At 47.6% G+C, this 26,631-nt stretch overlaps 1 protein-coding gene across 2 annotated transcripts; it reads left to right on the plus strand.

Moving 5' to 3' along the window:
- Positions 1-7,013: 7,013 nt before the first annotated feature.
- On the plus strand, positions 7,014-25,161 carry RSAD2 (radical S-adenosyl methionine domain containing 2). Of its 2 annotated transcripts, XM_040495986.1 has the most exons (6): positions 7,026-7,460; positions 12,471-12,632; positions 16,326-16,555; positions 19,184-19,333; positions 20,147-20,179; positions 22,067-25,161. In XM_040495986.1, exons 1-6 carry the CDS (start codon positions 7,109-7,111, stop codon positions 22,229-22,231), a joined length of 1,092 nt encoding a protein of 363 aa, XP_040351920.1. In that variant the 5' UTR covers positions 7,026-7,108; the 3' UTR covers positions 22,232-25,161. The 2 variants fall into 2 exon arrangements, with proteins under 2 accessions (XP_040351921.1, XP_040351920.1); XM_040495987.1 differs by lacking the exon at positions 12,471-12,632 and having other exon boundaries at positions 7,014-7,460.
- The last annotated feature ends 1,470 nt before the right edge of the window (positions 25,162-26,631 follow it).

Here is a 26,631-nt window from a genome sequence, read left to right on the forward strand (position 1 = left end):
GGGCGGCCGCGCTCGCGGCCGCGGCCTCCTCCGCCCTCTCGCGGTCGCGCCCGGAACGGCGGCGGCGGGGAGGGGACGGGCGCGGGTGGCGCGCACGGTCCCCACCCCCGGCTTCCACCCTGAGGGTGCCCGGGGCCCGGCGCTGGGGGCGGGGAGGGGGCGGGGGCCCCAGGCCCTGCACTGCTGATGCCTCCGCTGTTGTTTACGTCCCGGGTGGGGTGTGTGTGCGCGCGCGTGCGTGTGCGCGCGCGCGCGCGTTAGAGAGGGAGAGAGAGAGATCGGGACTCTTCGCTGCTCCCCACCCTCACTGGCCCTTCAGTGCAGACTCCTTACCCACAGGCCGCTGGCTCAACCTCCCCGCTGACCGGCTCTTTGGCCCTCACTCCCACCCAAGTCCTAGCAGCTGCTCCGACTGCCCGAACGAGGAGCACTTTTCCCTCTTCTGGGACTTACCGCTCTCCTCTTGCTGACCTTCAAACCCGGGTGTCTCCCGATGTGCGCGTGGGCCAAACCAAAGGCCCGCGTTCGGTCCCAGTCGGTGGTGGTAGCAGCTGTATCGGCCAGAAGTCCGCCGTCGACGGTGTCGCTGTCCTTGTGCGGCAGCTTTTACACGCCTGTTTGGACGTATCGTTGTGTGCTCACTGCTTAGCTGAGGATATCTTGGACGATGATGGTCAGGCCGACTGAAAACCAAAATCCTATGGGGAAGAGTCAAAAATTCACAACTGAGCTAAAGGTGGAAAACGTTAGCCGAACGGAGAGCAAATAAACTTTACGATTTAAGCAATTTGGATTCGGCGCAGGTGCGTGTGTAATCCCGAAAGGAATACAACTTGGTGACAAGCAGGAACTTTTAGACCTGAGGTTGAACTATGGGCTAATAGACCAGGGGCAGTTCAGCTCTTCGAGAACAGGATCATTCTTACTCTCTGTGAGCAATCTGACTTTGGGGCACTTAGCGGGCAGAGGTGTTTTCACGTGTATAATCAGCACATGGGAGACCGAAGAAGGAAACACCCATATTGCGTCCTCCCATGAGCCTCTCTTGACCCTTTTTGCGCGCCCCTTCCCCACTGCCTCTGTCCTTTCTTTGTTTTCCTCTCCGTTTCACCTACCTCCCCCCACCAAGAAGACAGTGAAATTAAAGACCTTGCACCCCCCGTGCTCAGTCAACCTTCATATCTGTTGACAATTGAAGACAGAATATTTTCACTCGTAAAGGGAAAAAAAAAATCTGTCAGATTTTTGAGCTCCGGTTTCAAATTCCTGTACAGAGCATCTGATGGTCCCAACTTAAGTGGATGTTTCGATGGAACAAACTACCCTTGTGGGTGGAGAGCAGAGAAGCTGGGAGCTGGAAAGATCCTTCAGTGAAGTCTTTCGGTGAGTGGATAACACAGCTTCATTCATTTAAAAAAGTCATATTTTTCGGGGTGCCTGGGTGGCTCAGTCGGTTAAGCCTCCAACTTTGGCCCAGGTCATGATCTCACAGTGCGTGAGTTGGAGCCCCACATCCGGCTCTGTGCTGACAGCCCGGAGCCTGGAGCCTGCTTCGGAGTCTGTGTCTCCCTCTCTCTGCCCCTCCCCCATTCATGCTCTGTCTCTCTCTGTGTCTCTCTGTCTCTGTCTCTCTCTCTCTCTCTCTCTCTCTGTCAAAAATAAATAAACATTTAGAAAAAAAATTTTTTTAAGTCATACTTTTCAACACTTGGAGTATTAAATGGGAAAACTAAAGCTATCCTGGCCCCTCTGTTCATGGGAGGCGCGGGGAGCAGAAAGGAAGAATTAATAAATATAAATGCAGTAATTAATAAATAATAAATGAAAACACTAATATTTATTTTGGAAAGGAGATTGGTTTTGGAAAACCTGCTGAAGTAGATATACTTCTAGGTAGACTATTCAAATGGAGAAAAAGAAAGAAAATGCAATCCGCACAATAGGTATCCAAGAAAGGAAAAAGCCACAGATTGTGAAGGCCTCCAAAACCAGAGAATATTACATACAATTCTACATCAATACGTCTGAATGTCACAAAATAAACGGTGAAGTTGGAAACTAAGAATTGACAAAATAGATCCGGGAAGGAGTGATGGTTCTATAATCTAAACCCTGGGAAAGAAGGTAATGAAGGACCCCAAAGTAGACACATTTAGTAACTGCTTTATTATGGAACAGGTAAACCCTCTAGTCCATAAGCCTTCTATTTCTCTTTCATAAAGTTCTTTTGGATGCATTTGTGAGCTTCCAGTCTGAAAAATATTCTATTGTATTGTGGAGTTGATTTTCTCACTAATAGAGCTTATGTGCCATCCCATGAAGAAAGAGTCAACACAACTCACTCAGAGCATCTCTCCAGGGGAGACCGGAGCCACGATCGATCCTGGCCAAACCCTAGAAACGTGCCCTTCAAAAGGCTCTTTCTACCAATCATTGATGATTCTGTGTCTATACCGGAGCAATGCCACATCGGCCTGTCAGCACTGTTCTGCACACACCAAGGTTGTTGATGGGCGCCTCATTCACCGTTGGGTTTCTTAGATTTGGTGACCATGGCCAGTCACAGGTGAATGCACCTACACGTCTAGCCCTCCACATAAACCCAGACTCTGAGACTCAAGCAGGCTTCCCTGACCAACTAATTTGTACTTGTCCCTGTAGTGCACTGCTTGAGAGAAAGTCCGTCCTGAGCAACTCAGGCCAAGGGCTCAGAAGCCTGTGCAGACCTCTCCAGACCCAGTCTGAGTTTTCATCTTCTTCCTGTTTTCACTCTGCATCCCTTCCCTGGAATAAACCCTAACAGGGAGTATAACCTGCTCCTGAGTCGTATGAATCCTTTTAGCCGATACCCACACACAAGACAGCTAAGTAAAAATTTCAAGGAACAATATCTTATTTTGAAGCACCTTAATAGTCCATTTCATTTCCTTAAATGCTCACACGGATACACGAAACCACAGCTCTGCAAATTAATAAAATTAAATCAATTAAGTTTCAACTAGTAAATGAGTGAACAAGAAAGCCCAAGAGTTAAAGATATGTCCAATGTGTGTAACCAAGAAAGTTCATGATAAACAATGAATTTCTAAAAATCTGTACTAAAAATACAGAAAGTCCACTGAGGGGGGAGGGGAGGGTGGAATGCAGGAAGTCCAATACAAAAGTGGGCAAGGGACGCGAACAGGCACTTTACAAAAGAGATGGCTGATACACATATATAAAGGTGCTTAATATCACTAGTCATCAGAGAACTGGAAACTAAAAAAGAGCTACCATTACATATCCACTGGGTGGCCAAATTAAACCAGACAAAACAAAAATCTTACAGTGAAAGTGCCAAATGAGAAGGAAGATGTGGAGCAGCTAGAACTCTTACAGTATTCTGGTGGGAATATAAACTGGTTCAAGCGCTCCGGAAAACTCTTTGCAGATATGTGCTCAAGGGGAGCACACATACACCACATGAGGCAATGAGTCCATTCCTGGGTATATACCCAACATAAACACACATGTATATGTTGACCAAAAGGCATATACAAGAATATTCATGGTGTGATAGCAAAATATTCCAAACGTTCATCATAATAAAATAAGGGGCGCCTGGGTGGCTCAGTCGGTTAAGCGTCCGACTTCAGCTCAGGTCACAATCTCGCGGCCTGTAAGTTCGAGCCCCGCGTCGGGCTCTGGGCTGATGGCTCAGGGCCTGGAGCCTGCTTCCGATTCTGTGAATCCCTCTCTCTCTGCCCCTCCCCCGTTCATGCTCTCTCTCTGTCTCAAAAATAAATAAATGTTAAAAAATTTTTTTTAAATAATAATTAAATGCTAGCTAGGAAAATGAACAATCTACTGCTAAACACAGCAACATGGATAAGTCTACAAACAGCACTGAGTGAGAAAGTCCTGACAGAAAGCGGGCATGTTGTGATTCCATCCACATGAACTTTAACAGCGGCAAACCTAGAGTACGGTTTCTAGAAAACAGGACAGGGTTATCTTTGGGGCAGAGGTAGGGTTCAGGGCCTGAGGGAAGGTCTTGGAGGCTTCTTGGCAAAGTTCTATTTCTTGATCAAGATGCTCATTACATACATGTGTTCAGTCTACCAGAGAGTCATCGTGCCGTGCATTTACAAATTGTGTACCTTTTGACGTATGGGATGCATAGTAGTTGATGGGTAGTCCTGACGTATGGTATGCGTGAGAAAAAGACTTACCACAGAGATGTTAGGATGTCTGCAAATAACTGAACGGATTCTACGTTCGGCTGATGTGTTGCAGCCGCTGTTGGGACATCCCTGCAGGAAACGGTACACATCAGGGAGCATGGAGTATGTTACAGATGTTCAGGTGTTTAGGAAAAAAAGTCCCTGGCTACAGAAAAATGACGATGACATTTGACTGTTTTCCAGTTGCGTGTGGATGCCTTTAGAGATGGCCGACTCCCACTAGAGAGCCAGAACGGGGCTGCCTTGTGCTTCCCCCAGCCCACCCCCATCTTGAGCAGTTGGAGGAAGAAATCCCTCCCTGGCTTGTGCAGGCCCTGACTTTGAATAAGAAAGTCTACCGCTCCTGAACCTTACTCTTAAATGGGTGGGAAAAGACAGGTTGGAAGGAATAGGACATATGTTCAAGGAATACCATAAGGACTTGACTTTTGTGAGTTCTCTGCTGGAAAAACTTGGGCTTATTTATCTGATTTGTATTTTATTCACATTTACCAAGTTTTTCTCTGAAAAGTAGGAGGCTCTCAATAAACACTTGTTGAAGCAAAGAAGAAAGGAAGGAAAGAGAGAATGCCTGGAGGAAGGAAGGAAGGAAGGAAGGAAGGAAGGAAGGAAGGAAGGAAGGGACAAATGAATGCATAAAAGAAACTGGCCTGCTTAGAACAGATTTAGGAAAAACTAAACTAACGTGCTGATAATTACCATTGAGCAGGTTTCCAGGTGTTACATCCCAGTTCAAACACTCCCTGCGTGGCGTGAGCTTCTCCAGCTGTAAAATAAGTAAGTGCATGCAAAGTGTAGGCCGGGGCCTGGTGCACAATGCTATATGGTATGCTAGATATGGTTAATTTATCACGCAAGCACTACTCTCGGTGCTGAATATACATTTTAATCCTTAAAATGCCCTGTGTGAGTGTGACATTAACATCCCTATTTCCAGATGTGTTAACAAGATCAGGCAGATGAAGAAATTTACGCCAAATGAAACACTCTTGGCCGAATTAGGATTCAGACCTTAAAAGGTCTGGTTTGAAAAGCCTACATGGTCACCCTCTGTGCCTTACCTGATACTCAATTTGAAATGTAAACCGATTTGGTTTTCATTTCTTCAAACACACGTGATCCGGGGGGAAAAAAAAAAAGTATTTCCTGATTGAGCCATACGACAGTGAGATTTTACAATGCTTTGGGCTAAGATTTCAAGCACTTGCGTTATATCCATTAGTGTGTAACCAGAAATCATTACACACAGGCTTGCTATTTTGCTGAATTTGCTTTCAGTTTTCTTTCCAAGTAAAGTGAAAGTCATCTTTGTTTCTATTTAGAACACAACACCACCAGAATAACAATAGCCAACCCCAAGTGAACACGTGCCACTTTCCACACACCGTCCCAGTTTGTGATCCACAGAAATGAGAACTTTCAGTCTTCACACACACAAAAAGCTGCATGAGCTATCTGGACCTACAGATGAGGTAACGGAGATCCGGAGAAATAAAGTAACTTACCAAAGCCCCATAGCCAGTACGTGACGAGCTCGGTTTGTGGCTCCAGAAGCTTACCTACCAGGACTGTCCCAACTTTCCATGAGCTTCAGGAAAACTTAAGACCACCTGCTCGAACCACAGTCCCTGAGTTCGAGCCCCGTGTCAGGGTCTGTGATGACAGCTTGGAGCCTGCTTCCGATTCTGTGTCTCCCTCTCTCTGACCCTCCCCCGTTCATGCTCTGTCTCTCTCTGCCTCAAAAGTAAACGTTAAAAAGAATTTTTAAGACAATTCTGATTAAAGACAGCTAAAGCAAAAAAAAGGTTCAGCACAAAATTCGACAATGCTCTCTAGGAAACTGAAAGTCAGGAAGAAACTGCTGTAATTCTTGACAATGAACAAGCACCTTAGCAAAGCTTCTGATTTTCCTACGGTCTTTTGAATGTAGAATAGAAATGGGGTGCCCGGGTGGCTCGGTTGGTTAAGCGTGTGGTTTGGGCTCAGGTCATGACCTCACAGTTGGCAAGTTCAAGCCCCACGTCGGGCTCTGTGCTGACAGCTCAGAGCTTGGAGCCTGCCTCGGGTTCTGTGTCTCCCTCTCTCTCTGCTCCTCCCCCCACTCTCTCTCTCACAAAAATAAGTAGATATTTAAAAAAAAAAAAAAGTAAAATAGAAATGGTGTGCCTGGCTGGCTCGGTCCGAGGAGCGAGCACCTCTTGATCTTGGGGTCGTGGGTTCGAGGCTGATGTTGGTTGCAGAGATTACTAAAAATAAAAAAACTTTAAATCAACCAATCAATCAATCAATAAAATGCAGGAGAGTGTAAGTGTCTGAGTTTCAACGCTGGGAAAATACAGAAGGTGGAGATGGACAGCTAAAGGTGGCTGGAAGTTGGGTGTTATGTGCCTGTGCATTTGGACCGTGGTCTGCAAGGGGCGCCGAGGCCCACGGGTCCTGTCCTCGCCCTGCAAGGGCCGCCCGTGCCATTCATTCTGTGGCTTTCACACCAGACTCTCGCTGGGGGCGGCTGCAGGAAGCGTCATGTGTGAGGAACGTGCCGCCCGGAGAGCCGTGGCATCTCTGTCCAGACTGCGGCTCCCTGCTGGACGGAGGGCCAGACGGACAGAGAGCGAGGTCCTGGTCTGTATCCAGTGAGGAGGCCCGTGCCGGCCCCCAAGACAGGTGAAAGGTGAGGCCGGGCCGGGCGGATGCTGGCCCCGATCCCCAGCCTTCAGCCTTGGCCCCGTCCCAACTTTCATTTTCACGAACAGGAAAATCGAAACTTGAGCTCAGCCGAGAGAGTTAGTCAAAAGTGTGTCCGTCCAACCCATGTGACAGGTTGCTCCTGGCACATATAAGCCCTGTCTCCAGGCAGCAGGACAGCCTCAGGGAGCCTGGCCACCATGTGGATGCTGGTGCCCGTGGCTTTTGCTGGAAAGCTGCTGAGCGCTTTCAGGAAGCCCCTGCGCTCCCTCTGGAGCAGCCTGGTCCCCTGGGTCCTCTGGCTCAGGGCCACACTCTGGCTGCCAGGGAGCCAGAGCGCCCGGCCACCGCAGCCGGGCCGGGGAGAACCGCAGGAGAGCAGAGGGGACGGCGGGCAGGGCCCGGACCAGCCCACCACCCCCACCAGCGTCAACTACCATTTCACCCGCCAGTGCAACTACAAGTGTGGCTTCTGCTTCCACACGGCCAAGACGTCCTTCGTGCTGCCCCTGGACGAGGCCAAGCGAGGGCTGCGGCTGCTGCAGGAAGCCGGTGAGTCCCCAGTCCCGGGAGGAAGTCAGGGCGCGGCCACGGGCTTGGGGATGCGCACAGGTGGCAGAGGGCCTGCAGAGCGTCCGTCCCGCGAGGGAGAATTGGGGTGAATTTGGGGGGGATGGCTGGGCCTTCGGAACCAGTCGGCTGGCGCAGCCCGGAGGGACTGCAAACCCATCCCTCCTATAGCCTCCAGGTGAGCAGAGGTCCCTGCACCTGCCGGGCTCCCAGTGCCCCCCCCCCCCCCGTTTGCCAAGAAGCAGGTTGGGACCGTTCTACTTTCTGAGTTTGTCCAAAGCACCAATGCAGTGAGGGGTTTCCAGAAAGAATCAATGAGGAAAGTTGAAAACAAAGACAAAAACTCTGATTTGGGAACTACAATGTTCCAGTCTCTTACTTTGGATTAGGTATGTGTTCCTCCCATGAAACTTTAAATTTGTTTTTTTACATTTGTTTATTTTTGAGAGACAGGGAGAGACAGAGTGCAAGTGGGGGAGCGGCAGAAAGAGAGGGAGACACAGAATCTGAAGCGGGCTCCAGGCTCCGAGCTGTCAACACAGAGCCCGATGCAGGGCTCGAACTCACGAACCGTGAGTTCATGACCTGAGCCGAAGTCGGGCGCTTAACCGACTGAGCCACCCAGGCGCCCCTCTCCCGTGAAACTGTAAAGAAACTATTTGCAGTACAAATACGACAATGATCTTGATCTCAAGACTTGCTTACTGAGCTTCTCCACGCTAGTGGAAGCATCTCAGAGAAGGCTCGGCATGTATGTGATTCCGAGACAGCATCTTCCCCTCCACATCCGTTCTTCTTCTCACCTGGTCTTCCTGTCTTTCCCGGAGCTCCTGGGAAGCTGGCAACTTCAGCAACCTTGCCAACTTTTTCTCAACTTGCTTAGCTGTTGTGTTGTCTTTTTGTTTTGCTTTTTTATAGAAGTATAACACACATACACAAAGTCGCGCCCGTCCTGAGGGCATAGTTGAGTGAACTGCACAAAATAACCACGCCCAGATAAACAGAGCTCAGACAGCGTCCCAGTGCCCAGAAACGTCTCCCTTCCATCACTGCCCTGCCCCCCACAAGGGTAACCCCGAGTTGGTCTTCTAACAGACAGATGGCTTCTGCCTGATTTTGTACTTTACGTAATGGAATGATCTGATTTCTTTTGTTGCCCGTGGTGTTTGCTCAACCATCCACAGCCGTTCAGCCAAGTGGAGTCCCACCTCACTGTTCCCGTGGGGTCTGGCTCAGGGTCTCCCCATTTCTCAGCTGGATTGCTGCGATTCTTATGATCGTCTCTGCTGCCCCCACAGGGACCTCGACATCCTTCACCCCGATGCCCTCAGTGCACATCAGTGCTCCAGGCACATCATGTTATACTCATTCCCCCTCACCACCTGCATAAATCAGGCCTGTGATCATGCTATCCTCTCTTTCTGGAATGCCCTGTCTCCCTATTTGTGATCCCACGGTGCCTGCTACGAACGTGTACTATAGCAACTTTTTAAGTTATGTTTCGTTCCATTGTTTTAGTTTTTTAATATTTATTTTTGAGAGAGAGACAGAGCATGAGCTGGGGAGAGGCAGAGAGAGAGGGAGACACAGAATCCGAAGCGGGCTCCAGGCTCCACGCTGTCAGCACAGAGCCTGACACGGGGCTCGAACTCACGAACCATGAGACCATGACCTGGGCTGAAGTCAGACGCTTAACCGGCTGAGCCACCCAGGCACCCCAGGTTGTTTTATTTTTAATATCTGGGTCCCCAAAGGGTTTGAGTTCCAAGGCTGAATGTTAGCATTCTGTGTATTTTTGTGCCTAGGAGAATATCTAGAATGTAATAGGGGGGTAATAAATGTTTTTGGAGACATGAGCAAATGAAGGGAGGTCTGGCGTCCTGGAAAGAGCTCAGACTCTTGACTCACAAGGCAGGACTTGAGCTCTTGCTGAAGCACTTACGTGACTTGCCAAGACATTTAACTTTTCTGAATATAAGTTAACTAATCTTTAAAATGTGTGTAAAGGTAACTCATAGGCCAACCTCAAAAAGTAGCTACGAGGCACAGATAAGCAAATGCTCAGATGTTTCTTAATAGGGCCTAAAGTACTTTAGTTATAATTAAAACCTTACATGGTAACCTCTCAGTTTTAAGTAAAGAAAACCAAAATTACTTAAAATGATTAAGGTGTAGTATAGGTTATGTGCCCTGTAGGTGAGATTTCTGGCTAAAATAGGAAAAATCTACTTTGGTGGTGATTAAAAATTTAAATCTAAATGCAAATTATATTTGCAATTAAAATGTACTACTCCGGCTGAAGACGCTTCTCCAGAATATTACTGACTCCTCTCGCTTTTACACGGAGAACACGGAATAGAAGGTAGCCACTCTGGGGGTCAGTAGTGATCTGGGCTGTAATAGGATCACTCCTTGTATGTTAAGACCATTGTGAAGTCATTGTTCCTCATCTAAGATCTTAACTACGCATCCACGTCCCGTTCCCTCAGCTCTCTCTTCCTTTCATCCCCTCTACGTCTTACCCTCAAACTCATCAAGGGCCACACCACTGGCCAACACACTGTCTCACGCTCTCTAGTTTGTCTGACCCTATTTAACCACACTTTAGGGAATAATGATGTTTTTATTAAATATAACCACTGCCACACAGCCAGGCTCCTAGCCCTCACCAGTGAGGGGATAGAACTTATCACTGTCCGGTCGTAGGCCCACCGGAGCGTGAAAGGCGGTGTTGAAAAGAATAACAGGTGACATCTGGTCTGCCATCAGGCGGGACTAGCTTGGGCAAGCGGGGGTGAAGGGCCGCCCGGCTGACAAAATGGAAGGCTTTGGAGCTTGGACATCTATCTCAGCATTTTTTTTTTCCCTAGCCTTGTATTCGTGAATAATTGGTGAACCTTTCTGGGCTTCAACCCTGCAACTAAAAACCAGGATGGGGCGCCTGGGTGGCCCAGTTGGTTAAGCACCCAACTCTTGATTTCAGCTCAGGTCATGATCTTGCTTTTGGTGAGTTTGAGCCCCACATCGGGCTCTGCGCTCACAGTGCGGAGCCTGCTTGGGACTCCCTCGCTCCCTCTCCCTGCCCCTCCCCTCCCCGACTCGCGTGTGTGCGCACAGGCTCGCTCGCTCTCTCTCAAAAATAAACTTTAAACAATAGATAAATGATAAAAACCAGGGTAATGATTCCTTCCTTGCTGAATGAGTTTAAGGATGAATTTAAGGATGACCAGCCTTCAGCCAGGACCTCAAAACCGGGTCCGGACAGCATTTTAAAAGCTGGGCTACAGTGAGTTTGCACAAATGAAATGGCCAGGCACGGTATTCCATACTTTGTAGGGACCAAGTTTGTGGAATGGATGTTAACAAATAAAATTCTTAGGGAATTTTGTGGCAGATTGTGCTGTTTGGCCCTTAATAAGATCCCCAGCCTTCTCCGTTAGTTTATTTGGTGCTTCTAATTATTTTATTCCAATGACTCGGTCTGTTTGCTGCTCTTACTGGTCTCATGCTTGCTCCTTTGACCTCTGATGCCCACACACGCTTCTGTTTCAGCAGCCTGTCACCCTGTGCCCTTTCCTTCGCATGCTCTGAAGTGTGGTGGCTTCTGTCTCTAATCCGAGCAGGCTGTCCGCTGCCTGAGCTATCAGCACCCTTAGAGTCCCATGAAGCATGCGTTTCAAACTTCACTTAGTGGAGCTAGTTGCTTACCGATTAAGGGTTCATTCTGGAAACGTCCCGCTCTGATATTGCCAGTGGAACAGAGCATCTGGTAGAGACGCAGTCAACCGAGTTGAACTGAACTGAATTGAAATGAACTCCACTATGACAATATCGCTGCAGAAATTCTAAATGTCTTTAGACCTTCTGGACTTTCTACTGAGCGTCCTTCCAATCTTTCCTTCATGCCACTAAAGTTCCAATAGCATCATTGAAAGAAGGGGCATAAGCCCACAAGGAAATCCACAGGTTGTTGTCCTAAATGGTTTATGGCTCTTGGACGCCTTCAGCATGTGTCTGCAGGGCAGTGGCTGTAAGAGGCTCACCAGCCTGCTGCATGGAATGTAGGACATTTCAAAGACGGGAAGCATGTTACCATGCAGAAGCACAGCGTTGATCCACAAGTAGGGGGCGAGGCAGGAGGGAGGAAATAGGCCAAAGGCCCTTCCACGGCTCTCCCCACCACAGTCAGACGAGGTCCCTCTTCAAGTCCTGCAGATGACAGGCGGCTTCTCTTCTGAGGGATCTGGACCACCAAGGCTGTGCTCAGGGACCCCAGGTGGGGCCTGGAGGAGAGCCCTCACTGAAGGCCGGGGTTTGAGAACCTGCCTGCTGGTACTTTCCAGGGTACAGGCAGCCAGGTGGTCAGGCATAGCAGGAGATAAAGAGTCCTTCTCCAGGAGAACAAAATGGTCCAGAGGAAACACCAAGGCTACCGGCATGTGGGGCATTATCCAGTGAATAAGTCCATTTCTCGCTCTGTCACTCTGTACCAAAACCCTCCATCTGCGTGGTTTCTTCCTGAATCACAGAAATTCCATTCCGCTCTTTTATGCTTCACTCAAATTAGAAGGGACAAATAGAAACCCCAAAGTAAAAGGCAGATGCCAAAACAAATCAGCAAAGAGAATAGAGGAAAACGTCAAAAAAAAAAAAATCTGTAACTGATCATCCCAGAGAGATGAGAGGAAAATTATTATGCATAAGAAGTAACACAATGCTGAGAAAACAGTCAGGATATGGGAGAGTCTGGAGAGTGGACACTGGGATTTCCAAAATTAGAATTTTGATAGAAAGACTAAAAAGATAAGGTCCTGAGAAAATGGGACTCCAGAGACACAGCCCGAGGGTTGTGAGTGAGGGTTGGGGGTGAGGGGGGAGATAATCATTTTGTTTTTGTTACCTTGAGAAAACAGCCCTTTTGCGGTTAAAGCAACAAGGGGTGTTTTGCAGTGGGGGGCGGGGAATAAAAGATTCACGTCGGGCCTCTCACAGGGATGGAGAAGATCAACTTTTCGGGGGGAGAGCCATTCATTCATGACCGGGGCGAGTACCTGGGCCAGCTGGTGAGGTTCTGCAAGGAGGAGCTAAGGCTGCCCAGCGTGAGCATCGTCAGCAACGGGAGCCTGATCCGGGAGCGCTGGTTCAGGACTTACGGTGAGCTGCCTGGCGTCACGCGGGAGTCGTGGCCGCTGCGAGTGTTGGTTCTGGGTCCTTCCATCCCGGGGCCTTAGGCTGGGGGGCGGGGAGGGTTGGGCAGGGAGGAGAAACCAAACTCTAATATCTTTACAAGGCTGGCACGCAGTTAGAGGTTTTCATGCCGCAGGGCTCCACGTAAACAAGCATGGCAAGACAGATAACAGAAAATATTAGCAACCGCAGCTCTTCTGTGCGTCCCGAGTGAGCAGGTATCGGCTCCTGTGGCTTTAGCTTAGCCACTAGCAGGGGACAGTGACACCATTCTGCAGAATAAACCCTTATGGCTTGCTGCTAATGCTCAATTGTTAAATCTCGAAGGAACTGTCATTCTGTTAGTCTCATCGATGAAGCATTTGGGCCAAAACTGTCTTCCCCTCCTTTGGCTACATATGCGGCTGCTGAAGACATTTAAATAGACTATCTGCATGGGGGACTGAACCCCAGACTCGTTATGTCAGAACGTCATGGCGTGTGGACAGACCAACCTGAAGGGCTCCGAGGGGCTCTGCTCTGCAGCCGGGATGGCGAACCATGGATCCTAAGACCCTGGAGGTCCCTCACAGCTGAGTTTCCATAGATGTAACATCCCTAGAGCAGAGGCTGGAACTTAGAGAGCCCCGGAAAATATTAGCTGTTATTACTATTATCATTTCAGGAGACAATTACCTAACTCTTAGAACACAGTGTTCCGTACTCCCTTTGGACGAGCGATGTGAGCTTGGCCGCCACCAAAAACGTGGCTGCATTTATTCTCTGTTGAGGCTGCTCACAGAAAGGCTCTGACCAAATACCCCTCCGGAGATGGTGAAGACACGGGTGTGGTGGGAGGGAGGGGGTGGTGGATGTGGGTGGTGTAGCCCATGGGATGAAGGTAAGCAGGAAGACAAGATTCGAAAGTGTCCGGGAAAGGCGAATCCAGGAAGACTGTGAAGGGAGCCGCTTAGTGAATCAGGGTCAGAAGCATCAAAGAAAACTTTGGGAACCAGATTCAGAGAGGTAACAGAGGCTTAGGGAACCGTGTGAGCAGAGGGTGATCGGTCGGGCTTACCGGCAGTGTCCCTGCGTAACGTCTTCCCTCCAACACTGGCTCTATGTGGGCACCATCATGGTATGCGGAGCAGGCCCCACGGGCTCGCTGCACTCCAGGGTCAGAAGCCCAGATGCCTGTGTGGGAGAGGCAGGGTGAGTTAGTGGAGCTAGAAGCGCATGAGAAAAGCCCACTCCAGCCGCGGGGAGCAGTAAGAGAGCGCGAGACTGTGAAGGATGGGAAGCACCAAGTCCTATTCATGGTGGACAAGCTGACCGCCAGCTGGCCACGGGCTTCCACGGGCGTTTGTCCTACATGGGGTTTGGGGTACGTGTCGCCACGTCCCGAAACTCTTAAAGATACTTCAGAAATCCACATGCTCTGTGAAATCTCCCAATTCAATATTTGCACGGAAATTTGAAATATTTTGAGATGCCACGAGGACCAGCCACGGCAGCGTTTGTGTCTCACCGGGTGGTCTGTAAGCCTCAATTTTCCACCTCTGGTTTAAAGGACCAAGGGTAAGTCTGTGAGCTTGAGTGGACAGAGGGAGCTGCTGAGTCTGGTAGTTTTCTGGGAGCGCTCGCGAGACTCAGCGGCCACTTTTCGCCGCAGCTAAGGTTCCTGAGAGCCAAGGACACAGCTCGGAAACAGCAGAAGATGTGCATCCTTGGGGTCCAGACAGGCCAGACGCAGGCTCCCTGGTCCTTCCCCTCCAGGGCAAACAAGACGTGCTTTCTCTCTAGCCGAGCACTTCAGGGACGTGTTTGGAATGTTTTTGCCGAGGAATGCTCATTGGAGTCTTAGGGCCTGAGACTTTTATGCAGGGCTGGTCACTTAGGCTCGCACTGTTGGGCAATCACCCACGGCAACTGAAACTCAGGACTCCCAGCAAGGAAACCAGGTACGTCATGAATCTTGCATAACGATCCCAACAACTCTTGACAAGCTGATAGAATGTGCCCTAGACATACATACATCATCAAAGGGAGACCCAGAGAACGTGCTGGCATCCATATATGCAGGGATCGGCCAAGACTCCATCAAGGTTCCAGGCTTTCCTGGAGACTTACAAGGACTGAGCACACAGGTCTGCATTGCTAACTCTCTCTTCACAAGGGCTCCGACAAGAAAATCCGAGAGCAGGAGGAGGGGACATCATGATCGTAGAGCAGAAGCTGGAGAAGCGACAGAATAAACCAATGGACAGAGATGCTTAGCTGACTTGGAAATCAACTAATATAACATAACTGACAGGTCTCTATTCTAGTTTGGAACTTTGATTTTGTTTGGGTTAGAGACCACTCTTTCAGTTCATTCCTTTCTTCAATATCGTAAGCCATTGGGAATTTACCTGAGACCAATTTTTAGAACATTTTGAGTCGCTTTATTTTTTTTTAAATTTATTTATTTTGAGAGAGATAAAGATAGCATGAGAGGGGAGAGGGGCAGAGAGAGAGGGATAATCCCAAGCAGGCTCCACACTGACAGCACAGAGCCCAACACAGGGCTTGAACCCACCAACCATGACATCATGACCTGAGCCGAAACCCAGAGCCAGGTGCTTAAGCGACTGAGCCACCCCGATGCCCCATTTTGAGTTGTTTTAAATAATGGTCAGTTGCCCACTCTGGTTCCAGTTTGTGCTAGATACTTTGAGCCTCCAAAAGAAGTAAAAGACAAGTGCTTGTCCTTGGAGAAACTAAAGATTAGTTATCCTACGATGGAGCTACATTAATTAATAGATCACAACTCATGGTTCAGAGTTCAGGACGGCCAATCACATCAGTTCCCAGTTTGTATTGAGAGGCGGAGGGCGTACGTGTGGATAACGTATTAGCCCCCACATCGTACTTCAAATTGCTCCCTGATTAGAAAACCAGACAGTAGTTGCTTACAGAGTTTTGGAACCCCTAGTTTCTATAATTAGGGAGTCGTTTTAAGAATCAACTTTGCAACCAATTCTGCAAAGTCCTAATAATGAGGAAAGCTCAAACCTAGTCCACTGTGAAGATGTGGCCGGAGAATGAGTGGGTGGTAGAAAATGTCTGGGCTTCGGGCACCTGGGTGGCTCAGTGTAAGTTTAAGTTCAGCTTTAGCATCTGACTCTTGATTTCAGGCTCAGGTCATGATCTCACGGTTCGTGGGATCAAGTCCCACATCAGGCTCTGCACTGACAGTGCAGAGCCTGCTGGGGTTTCTCTCTCTCTCCCTCTCTCCCTGCTACTTCCCTATTCACACATTCTCTCTCTCTCAAAATAAATAAAATAAACTTTACTTTTTAAACGTTTTTTAATTCATTTTGAGAGAGAGAGAGAGCAAGTGGGGGAAGAGGCAGAAAGAGAGAGAGAGAGGGAGAGAGAGAATCCCAAGTAGGTTCCACACTGTCAGCACAGAGCCCATTGCAGGGCTCAAACTCATAACCCATGAGATCATGACCTGAGCTGAAATCAAGAGTCAGAGGTTTACCTGACTGAGCCACGCTGGTGTCCCAAATAAAATAAAGTTGAAAAAAAATGAAAAATTAGATACAAACAAGACACGTTTTATCATAAAAACCTATAAATGGCCTAACGGGTTTGGTCCTTGAATGGAAAAGCTTAAAGATGCCCGTTTTCCTTCAGGTGAATATTTGGACATCCTTGCCATCTCCTGTGACAGCTTTGATGAACAAGTCAACGTCCTCATTGGTCGTGGCCAAGGAAAGAAGAACCACGTGGAGAATCTTCAAAAACTGAGGACATGGTGTAGAGATTATAGAGTGGCCTTCAAAATAAATTCTGTCATTAATCGATTCAACGTGGATGAGGATATGAGGGAGCAGATTAAAGCCCTGAACCCGGTCCGCTGGAAAGTAAGTACCGTGTCCCGTGTCACTTCTGCCGAGTATAACTCAGAAAATGTTTGGGAGACGCTTGTGTCATTGAAACCCGAAATGTCAAGGTTAGGGAGAACTCTGGACTGAAGGAGGCAGCCAGGAAACCGGGTCCTCGTGCTTTCTTCCAGCCCTGTTAAACTTTAGGCTGCTTACGCTGTCTTTGCCTCAATTCCCCCTTCTAAAAACTGGAACTGATTCCCTTCTGGTATTGGGAGGATAAAGGTCAAAAGATACAGTCAATGCTTGCAGGTGTTCTAAAAAAAATACATCCATAGGTGGGGCGTCTGGGTGGCTCAGTCGGTTAAGCGTCGGACTTCGGCTCAGGTCATGATCTCAAGGTCCATGAGCGTGAGCCCCGCGCACATGGAGCCTGCAACACGGAGCCTGCCTGGGATTCTCTCTCTCCCTCTCTCTTTGCCCCTCCCTCGCTCTCTCATTCTCTGTCAAGATAAACATTAAAAAAATAAAGCATATATCCATCCAACACCTAACCGATATTTATTTATTAAATATAGTAATACTGGATTTCTTCTTAAAACGCTTGGCTTATTCATAAATGGATATACGTTCTTCATAAATTCTGTTAATATATTATTCACTGAATTATTAGTAGACATTGGGGCAACACCATCCCCAAGTTGCCGCAAAATTCATTCACCGAGATTCGTGCTTTCGATCCCTCCATCAGCTACTAAAAGTCTAACGTTCCAATTCAAGGTGTAATTCCAGCACCCACCATGGACAGACATTTGCAGATAATGACAAATTAAACTTTCCTACCCCTGGCTGTTCCTCAGACTCAACTCAGGGAACTGTTTGAAACGCAGCTTCTCGGACCTGCGTCCCATGCCCCGAAGGAATTAGAGAAAAGCCAAGAAAGAGAGATAGGGGCAGGAACTAAGGCTGTGGTCCAGCGAGGGGGATGGACGAGGACCAGAGGCGAGGCTCAAAGCTCTTAGACTTTCCTTCTAGAACCACCTGCCGGATACTCTCCTTTTCCCTGGTCCCCTATCTCCGTTCCACTACTGGCCTCCTCATTATTCTCTTTTTAGCTTCTCTCTCTCTCCCTGTATGTGTGTGTATACATACATACATACCCGGCTTTGGTTTGCCAGGAGCTCCTTGTAGCTTCCTGATCCCATAGCTTCTTTCCTCCCATCTTGTAACTCCTCTTGTGGCTTCCGCGTGCTGAGTCACTCCAGAATCGCCTTTTCAAAATCCTGAGTTTTCTAGAGGGAGCAGATTGGCTACTGTCTGTTTGAAAAGCAGTTTTGGCATCAGATCACTGGCGTCTGCAGGCCGCAAACTGATGAAACGCAGCACCCCTGGGTCAGGTGCCTGGACCCCCGAGGCCGCGTCCTCCACGGGAGGCCCCGTGCTCAGTACTCCAGCACTGAACCAGCATGGGAGGGAAGAAACCTCAGTGTTCTTCCACAGGGGGTCTGCCATCACCTTCAGGCTTGCTCTGGGGACAACAGAGCAGGCTGCACCTGACTTTCCCCATCTAACCCCACCACCCTTCCCCCTGTTTTGCTTCTCAAGCCCCACTGAAGTTGGTGGATTCCAGAGCCAAAGTCACCACGGCCAAAGTCCCTGCGTGTCTTTACTGCACCTGCTATTCAGGCCGGCTTGGGATTCCCACCTGTGTGGAGACCTCCTCTGACCTCCTCTCTCTCCTCACCCTGTGCCTGGACTGGGGATGGGTGCCACGGGGACAAAGATGAGAGGTGTCCCCTCCCAGGAAGCTCCCAGGCTACAGAGCAAGACAGCCAGGAAAGCAAATAGTAAATCTACCGTGTGACCAGGGTCCGCGGGGACGGATGTTTAAGGACTAGGGAGCAGAGAAGAAGGGGGTGGAAATAGAGTGAGCAAAGAAGGCAACGTGTAGGGCGCTTCAAAATTAATTCTAAGCTGGCTAAAATGTTAATTACATGCTGTGCGTAATCCCCCCTCCCTTACATGAAAACCCTATAGCCCTGGGCTCTGTGCTGGGTCTGTGTTTGATCAGCTGTCACCTATTACCACCTTGCTCAGGCCCCTGGGACAGTTTTTTCCTTCTCAGAGGATGGTATTCCTTATGATGGAATAATAATTCACACACACACACACACACACACACACACACACACACACTTTACTTACTTAAAAGAATGTTAAAAGACTATTAATGGCTTTGGAAACTATCCTTGTATATCTACTGAAAAAAGCCCCACGTAGTGTAGAGGGCTTAATAAGGGATGTTTGAAGTCAGCAGAGACAACATTTCGAAAATACTTATTTCTTGGTGGATCGCAAATGATTTGTCTATTTTCTTCATACTCTCATTCCCTGCGGTGAACATCACTTAGTTGGTGGTCTGAAAAGGTTAGATTGTCAGACTGGCTCAAACATAAACTCGACCAGTTTTATATTTTCAGACCGTTTGGACTTTCTGACGTTGAGGGACCCAGAGCGATGTCTTTCTAGAATGTTCTTTAGTAGGAGGACTCTTCCTTGCATAGAGGACACGAAGCTGGGTCTGGGGAGGTGAGGTTTGGGGCGTAAACATGGGGGGGTGGGGAGGGGGGGTCACTCTGCTAAGCAAACACCCTCCTCGCCTTCCAGGTCTTCCAGTGCCTCCTCATCGAGGGGGAGAATTCTGGAGAAGACGCCTTGAGAGAAGCGCAACAATTCATCATCAGCGATGAAGAATTTGAAGGATTCTTAGACCGCCACAAAGAGGTGTCCTGCTTGGTGCCCGAGTCTAACCAGAAGGTATAATGGAGCAGACATGGTCACATCTTGAGATGGTTCCAAGCAGGGACCTCTCTAGCTCAAGGGATCCACACACTGTTCCTTTAGAGGGCTCAGCGAGGAGGAAGGGAGGGTGCAGCCTCGGGCTGGAACCCACCACCAGCCCTGCACCTGCCAGCTGTGGGGCCTCTGAAAGACCTTCAGGTTCCCTTCCCCCGCCTCTGTCCTTGGACTCTGTGTCCGCCCACCGTTCCCGCGGTGGGAGCTGTTCCAAGGACGCAGCCTCGAGAGGGTAGGTATAGCTTCCTCTAGGAGAATAGGGACACCTTTCATATACCTACAGAAGGTAAAACCAGTTACGGGTAATGAAGGTAACATTAAAATCTGCAGGCAGACTCCCAGGTTCATAGCCTTAAAGCTTAATTCCATTGAAAATGGGGGAAATTCCATGCATGGTGGAAAAATAGCCATTGGGAATACTGAATCAAAAACAAGGCTCTCCCACAGCTTGAGAAAATGGAGAAATTAGCCTGGGGATTTCATCCTCGGAGAAGCTCTCACAGTGTCCTTTGACCCTTTCAGCCTGGGGCGGAGAATCCAGCCTGCTGAAAACTGTGAGAGATGCCCCTGGAGATGTATGTTAGGTGGGGACAGGGGCGCTGACTGATGGATCCCCTCGTAAGGGGCAGAGCCAAAGACACTCACGTGGTATAAGAAATGCAGACTCCGGAAGCAATAAAACACAAACACGCAAACCCCGCAAGACCGACCGTTGAGCGCACATACTGAAAAATATACTTGAAACTAAATTTGTATTTAATTTCTCTTTTGCAGATGAAAGATTCCTACCTTATTCTGGATGAGTATGTGAGTATTTCTCATGAATTATAAAATTTAAAGGCTCAGGCTTTCTCCCGTGGGGCGATGGGTCCTCGGGTGTCACATAGAAAGTGGCACTGCGTGTCCTGTTGTCTTGGGTTGGGGGTTCTCCAGCACCAGGGCACCCAGGGTACTTTGGAGGGAGGTCCTATCACACCTCACATCACCTTTAATACCTCTGATGTTGCCAGCTTGTCCCCTGATCAATCTTGGCTTTGGTGAGAAGAGGTTACCTGCGGCTCCTCTCCAGAAGTCACTGACACGATTGCTACCCGCTCTGCCTTCCAGAGAAGAAGGAAAATATTCCCCTTCTCAAATTGGAAAAACAAATTACTTTTTTCTTTCGTCTTTTTTTTTTTTTTTTTTTTTTTTGGCTAGATTCATAAACCATTGCCAATATTTCTAGTACAGGACAAACAAGTCCATTCAAAGACCTGTTTCTAAGACATGAGCGAGCTCCACGGGCGCCTGGGTGGCTCAGTCGGTTGAGCACCCAACTTCAGCTCAGGTCCTGATCTCGAGGTTCATGAGTTCGAGTCCTGCGTCGGGCTCTGTGCCGACAGCTCCGACCCTGGAGCCTGCTTCTGGTTCTGTGTCTCCTTCTTCTCTCTCTGTCCTCCCCTGCTCACGCTCTGTTGGTCCGTCTGTCTCTGTCTCTCTCTCTCTCAAAAATAAATTTAAAAAAGCATTAGAAAAAAGAAATGAACTCCAACAAGAACAATGGTTTTAACGTATGCATGGAACTTGTCAAAATGAGAAATGCTCGTTTTGACTTTTGGTATTTTATTATTTTCAAATTAACCAATGATGCTTCACAGCCATTTCATGGTCTGTCAGTAGGACAAACTCTCTTTGTGGGGCATAAGGAGAAAGGCAATGATGCTAATGTCCAGTGTTAGAGGGTTCAAGGTAGAGAGGAAAAGTCAAACAGAATTTATTTCTGTTTTTGGAGTATCATGATAGGCAGGGGGTTTTGACCAATGCTCCTTTACAAACTCTCTGGCCTCCACACAGTTGGCGCAAACATAGTGGAACCCAAATTTGCTTTTGGTAATTTAAGAACATTCTGAATCATCAAATGTTACTGTAAGGTGCTTAGTGACATGGTGGGGGTTAAGAAGGGTGAAGACCTCATTCCCGCCTGACAGGGCGCATAAGACTCTTCGGTCTGGTGCCTGCCCACCTTGGTATTTCCTTTCTTATCCCACTCTCTCCCTTTCTCAAAAGAAAGGGTTATTAACTTTACACCTGTATATCTGTGCGTGAACAGTTTTCATTCCAGTAGTATCACCTACGTGCCAGCCTGTGTCATGCTTCTGTGCATTTATAACACCGTTCTCTCCAGTTAACACTTTCTAAAATTTTCTAAGTTTATTCTTTTATTTTGAGAGAGAAAGAGACAGCATGAGTGGCGGAGGGGCAGGGAGAGAGGAGAAGGAGAGAAAGAATCCCAAGCAGGCTCTGTGCTGCCAGTATAGAGCCCAAAGGGGCTCAACCATGAGATCATGACCTAAGCTCAAACCAAGAGTCTGAACGCTTAATCGACTGAGCCACACAGGTCCCCCCCCCCCCCTTTACAATTTCTAAACATTACCCCCCCCCCGACCCAGGGAGGGACATGTGGCAGGCATGTAATTTGGTTTATCATGTGCTCGTCGATCTAATGTGTTTCTGTTGGTTAAAGTGAGCTCTTCGAGCAGAGAAAGAGTGTTCTAGGAGGTCGGCATCCTCAGTGTAGTGTCTGGCCAACAGCTGTCGCTAAATATTTGTTGAAATGGCTCCAGGGTCAAACATCATTCTGGATTAACCCCCCAACACTGAGTTTCAAGGAATCAGTTATACAAACATATCCCCTTTCTGTCATGAATTTTCTAGATGCGCTTCCTGAATTGTAGGAACGGGCGGAAGGATCCTTCCAAGTCCATCCTGGATGTTGGCGTAGAAGAAGCTATAAAATTCAGTGGATTTGATGAAAAGATGTTTCTAAAGCGAGGAGGCAAATATGTGTGGAGCAAGGCAGACCTGAAGCTGGACTGGTAGGTCCGGAAGCGGACCCAGCCTTCAACGCGCCCGTGGGGACGCTCGCTCGGACCTGAGGTGTGCTGGCCGGGCTCAGCAGGAATTCCTGCTGCATTTCTCAATGGCCCCCAACCCCATCTTCTGTTGCACCTGCTACCTGATTCTCCACGGTAAATCCTGGATCATCAAAATCCACAGATAATGCAAAACCCTTAACTTTAGTTAATTAGCTTATTTAGGATTTGGTTTTTTGAGCAGTGTTTTCTGCGACTCCCGTGTTCCCAATTTTGAAGCTATTTTTGTCAGACCTTTCATTTGATAGAGTTGGGGGCTTTTTGTTTGTTTTTTTGTTTTGGTTTTGGTTTTTTGGTTTTTTTTTTTTTTTGTTTTTTTGCTAAATGTTGAGATGGCAATTTTCACGTCTAGAACAACGACAGAATCCCTTCCCCGGTTAGTCTGCCCACTGTAACTCTGTGCTTTCTGCCTTCATACCATCGTGGTCTTGGACTTTTTAACCCAGAGTCTAGAAATAGTCAACATATGTTTTCAGAGAGCAGGAGATGATGATCTCATGGGTGTTCAGTAAGGGCCTGGAAGGAGATAGTTCATCTGCCCACGCTCTGCACGGCCCCTGGCCCATGCTGACTATTCCGTGAACGTTAACTCTCTCTGCTAGTCCCTTTTCTCTTCCAAGAGTCTCAGCAAAACAAATACACACTTTACACTTCATGACAAAGGGGTCAGGGTTCAGATTGCTGTACGCACCTGTTATCCAAGCCACCGGGATCTTCCCTGCACCAACGTATGAGTGCATGTGAATAGACAGTTGTCGTGTATCTGTGATAAATCACGGCTACTAGATTGGTCTGATCTGTTAGGAAAAGGCACTGGGATGCTGTGTAGGAAAGAATGAAGGGAAACTCCTAGAATGTACCTGGGTTTTACATAAATGAAGCCATGGCTCAATATAATATTTCTCAACTAACTCTGAATCACTTGAAACAAGGATATAATCTGGGTCACAAAAAAAAAAAAATTCTAGGCGAAGAGGAGAAAACCCGTACCTTCCTTTTCTTAGCTTCTTTGGGAAAATATCACTTAAACTGGGTCAGGAAAAAAGATTCTCTACTTGTGGAAATATCACACACAGTTTGTTTATGTAATTTAGACAGTATCTCATTGCCTGGAAAACAATAATTTCCTATCATTGTTTCAAAAAAGCAAAATCATGGACCATTTTTTTTGCCCAAGCCTGGAGAAATTGTAACCCAGCTGCCATGCCGGTGTCGGTCACGAGGTGGCGTTTGAACGCTGCCCGAGTCTGTGAAGCAGCCACACAAGAGATTGGCTTCATAATCTACTTTCCAGACTCGGTGATTTTGAAAGTTTGGTTTGTGATTATTTTTTCCCAGAAAAGATATTTCTACTTCAAATATGAAGTCACTATCGTACAACAGAAATATATTTGTGTCCCATCTAAAACAGGATGGGTTAAAAAAAATAAAATAAAAACTTTTTAAATAAATAAAAAATAAAATAGGATGGGCTGTCCTGCATTTTCCATTTTTTTGTTTTATATTTTAAGAGAAAAATGAATTAGAAAGCTTTTTCCCTGTATGGGCCTTCAACGTATCTAAGCTATGACCGTAACTAAGCTATGATGACCTTAGTATATAGAATCAGTATATAAAACACTTTTGATTTTTTTTGCATAACATGACCACACTTTGCTGACCTTCACATTATTCAACAAGAGTAAGTTCAGCAAACGAAGTTCACGTATGTGAAAGCACCGAAGACGTTGTCTGGTAGACAGCAGGTGCTCAATCATGAAACAAAATCTAAATTGAAAGTCCAAATCCTCTGAGTTGGAATGAATTTCTCTCAAATTCGATCAAACTCAAAATGCAGGAAATTGTATTACTCATTCCCCAAAGGAAGTCTAAAACAAAACAAAACAAAACTGCACCAGAGAAACAAGTATCCTACATCTAGTTTCCGGCTGTTTTTTACATCACTATTCCCCTTCCTTATGCACCGTTAGGATCGGCAATGTTTAAAATATCTAAATGTTCATTTTTAAGGGGGAGAAATTGGGACATTTAACACTGAGTAAAATTCAAATTTGAACTACAGAACCTTTTGCTTTATATTTTCAGTTTTAAATATGAGTGTCAGTTTTGTGAAACAGTCTTTTTTATTGAAAAAAAAAACAACAGAGTCCACGTCTCGTGATGAGCACTGAGTAATGTATAGAATCGCTCGATTACTATGTTGTACACCTGAAATAACACGATGCTATACGTTAACTGGAATTGGAAAAAAATAATGAACAAAAAGGGGGAAAAAAACAAATGGTAAATTTAACTGAGGCATCTCCATTTCAATGTGAAGAACAAAGGTTTTGTGGTGCTTTTGAGTGTTGCTAATGTTTACATGGTGGTGATATGAGTAGAATTTTGTCTTAGGAAACCTAGAAAGGTCAGACAATAGTAATAGCATGTTGGTTTCAAAAGCATGAATCAACTCTGCCATTTAGTGATAGATGGTGCGAAAGTTGCCTATTTTCTTTTAAGGTTAAAGGGGAGTGAGATCATGAGCTGAATCATCTGAAATGCAGGCTCCTGTTCCTTCTCTGCTGGGGTCTGGAGTCCAGTCCCTGTGTTGGGAGAGAGACAACATGATACTAACACAAGCGAAGTCTCAATGAGACTCTATCAGGCAATAATTCCTCCCATAGGCTACCCTCTGGTTGAAAGACTGTTTAATCAGCTGTGATTAGAGGAAGACCAATCATGCCCTAAGATTTTAAAGCTTTGTCTTGAGTGTGTATAGAAGGTCTCCATTATTAGGGGAAAAAATATATTTTTTCTTCATATGTGCTGCTCTGGAGTATTGATCTGATGTATTGTAAGACATTGTAATATATTAAAATATTGTTTGTACACTGCCTCCTCTCTCAGTGGGCCAATATAACGAAGCCTCTCCTGGGTGTGTATTTAAAGTAATCGTGTGCTTTTACAAACTGCCATTGCTAAAGGCAAGTACAGTTTAAAAATCAACAAGGTTATCAATAATTAATAGGCATATTGCAGACAACCCGATTACCAACCAGAGGGAGCGGAGACGAGTCACCGGAGAAAATGCCCTTTGTATTCTAAAATGAAAACCGGCGTCTTGGGGGCCAGGTGTCCAAAACCCGGTCACGTCAGGGATAGCACCAGCCTCCGCACCAGTGGGCCTAGCTCGGCGCTCGGAGTGTGAGCCGTCCAGCAGTCCCAGGGGCAGGCAGGTGCCTGGCCCTGGGGTCCAAGGAGGTGCACCCCTGGCATCCTGGTTCCCGGCCGTCCAGTCGGTTCCTGACCCCTTCCTTACAGGCACCCACTGGCCCTGCACCTGCTCCACAGGAAGAGCTGTTACCTCCCAGCAGGCCAGTGCCCTCCCTTCCGTCCCTCCCATAAGTGATTCATCTTTTCCCTCAGGGCATCTCAACGTGTCCCTGTCTCATTCAGCTCCCAATTCCAGGCTCTCACAGCCAAGTGCTCTGCATTCCTGGCCCCGGTATCCCCCTCGTGCCCTCCATTCTTGCTCTGGTCCTCCTCGGCCATGCAGCATTCTCCCAGACATGCCTGTGCCCCGGACCTCTGGTTACAGCGCTCGCTTCTTCCAAGGGGATGTGGCCTCACGACTTTCACCCTCCTGGACGCTCGCTAACCCTGGGCTCCAGCCCCAGAGGTCAGGGGGCAGATCCAGCGCCTCCTTCCAGCCAATGAGTCTCAAGGAGCAGCTCGGGTCATTGGTCGTGTGTCCAGGCCACATCTGGGATGCACGACTCCGTGTCAGGCCCCTGGTGCTAGGTGCCCTATGCAGCCATGGTGAACGAAAGGGCAAATTGTGCAGAACCACCCCCAACACCCCCCCACACACCCCCAGCAAGCCCAACTCAGGTTCTCTTGAGATGGGCTCCAAAATTCAGGCTTTAACATTTTTTTTCACGATTCCTCTTCTTCTTTTTTTTTTTTTTTTTTTTAATGTTTATTTTTGAGATACAGAGTGTGAGCAGGGGAGGGGCAGAGAGGGAGACACGGAATCCAAAACAGGCTCCAGGCTCTGAGCCGGGAGCACAGAACCCAACGCAGGGCTCGAACTCACGAATCGCAAGACCCCGACCTGCGTCGACGTCAGGCGCTTAACGGACTGAGCCACCCAGATGCCCCTTCATGATTCTAAAAACAATACACGCTTGGAGTATATTTGAAAAACAGAGTAAAGCCAAATGAAGGAAATAAAAAAAAAATTATCCATAACTCTATCACTCAGAGGTAACTGCTAATTTGCTGCAGGTCTTTCCGGTCAGGCATATTTTTATTTTTTTTTATTTTTTTTTAAATTTTTTTTTCAACGTTTATTTATTTTTGGGA

This window comes from Herpailurus yagouaroundi, unplaced genomic scaffold (genome assembly GCF_014898765.1).
Source record: "Herpailurus yagouaroundi ecotype Mexico unplaced genomic scaffold, PumYag 188, whole genome shotgun sequence".
Taxonomy (NCBI): Eukaryota; Metazoa; Chordata; class Mammalia; order Carnivora; family Felidae; genus Herpailurus; species Herpailurus yagouaroundi.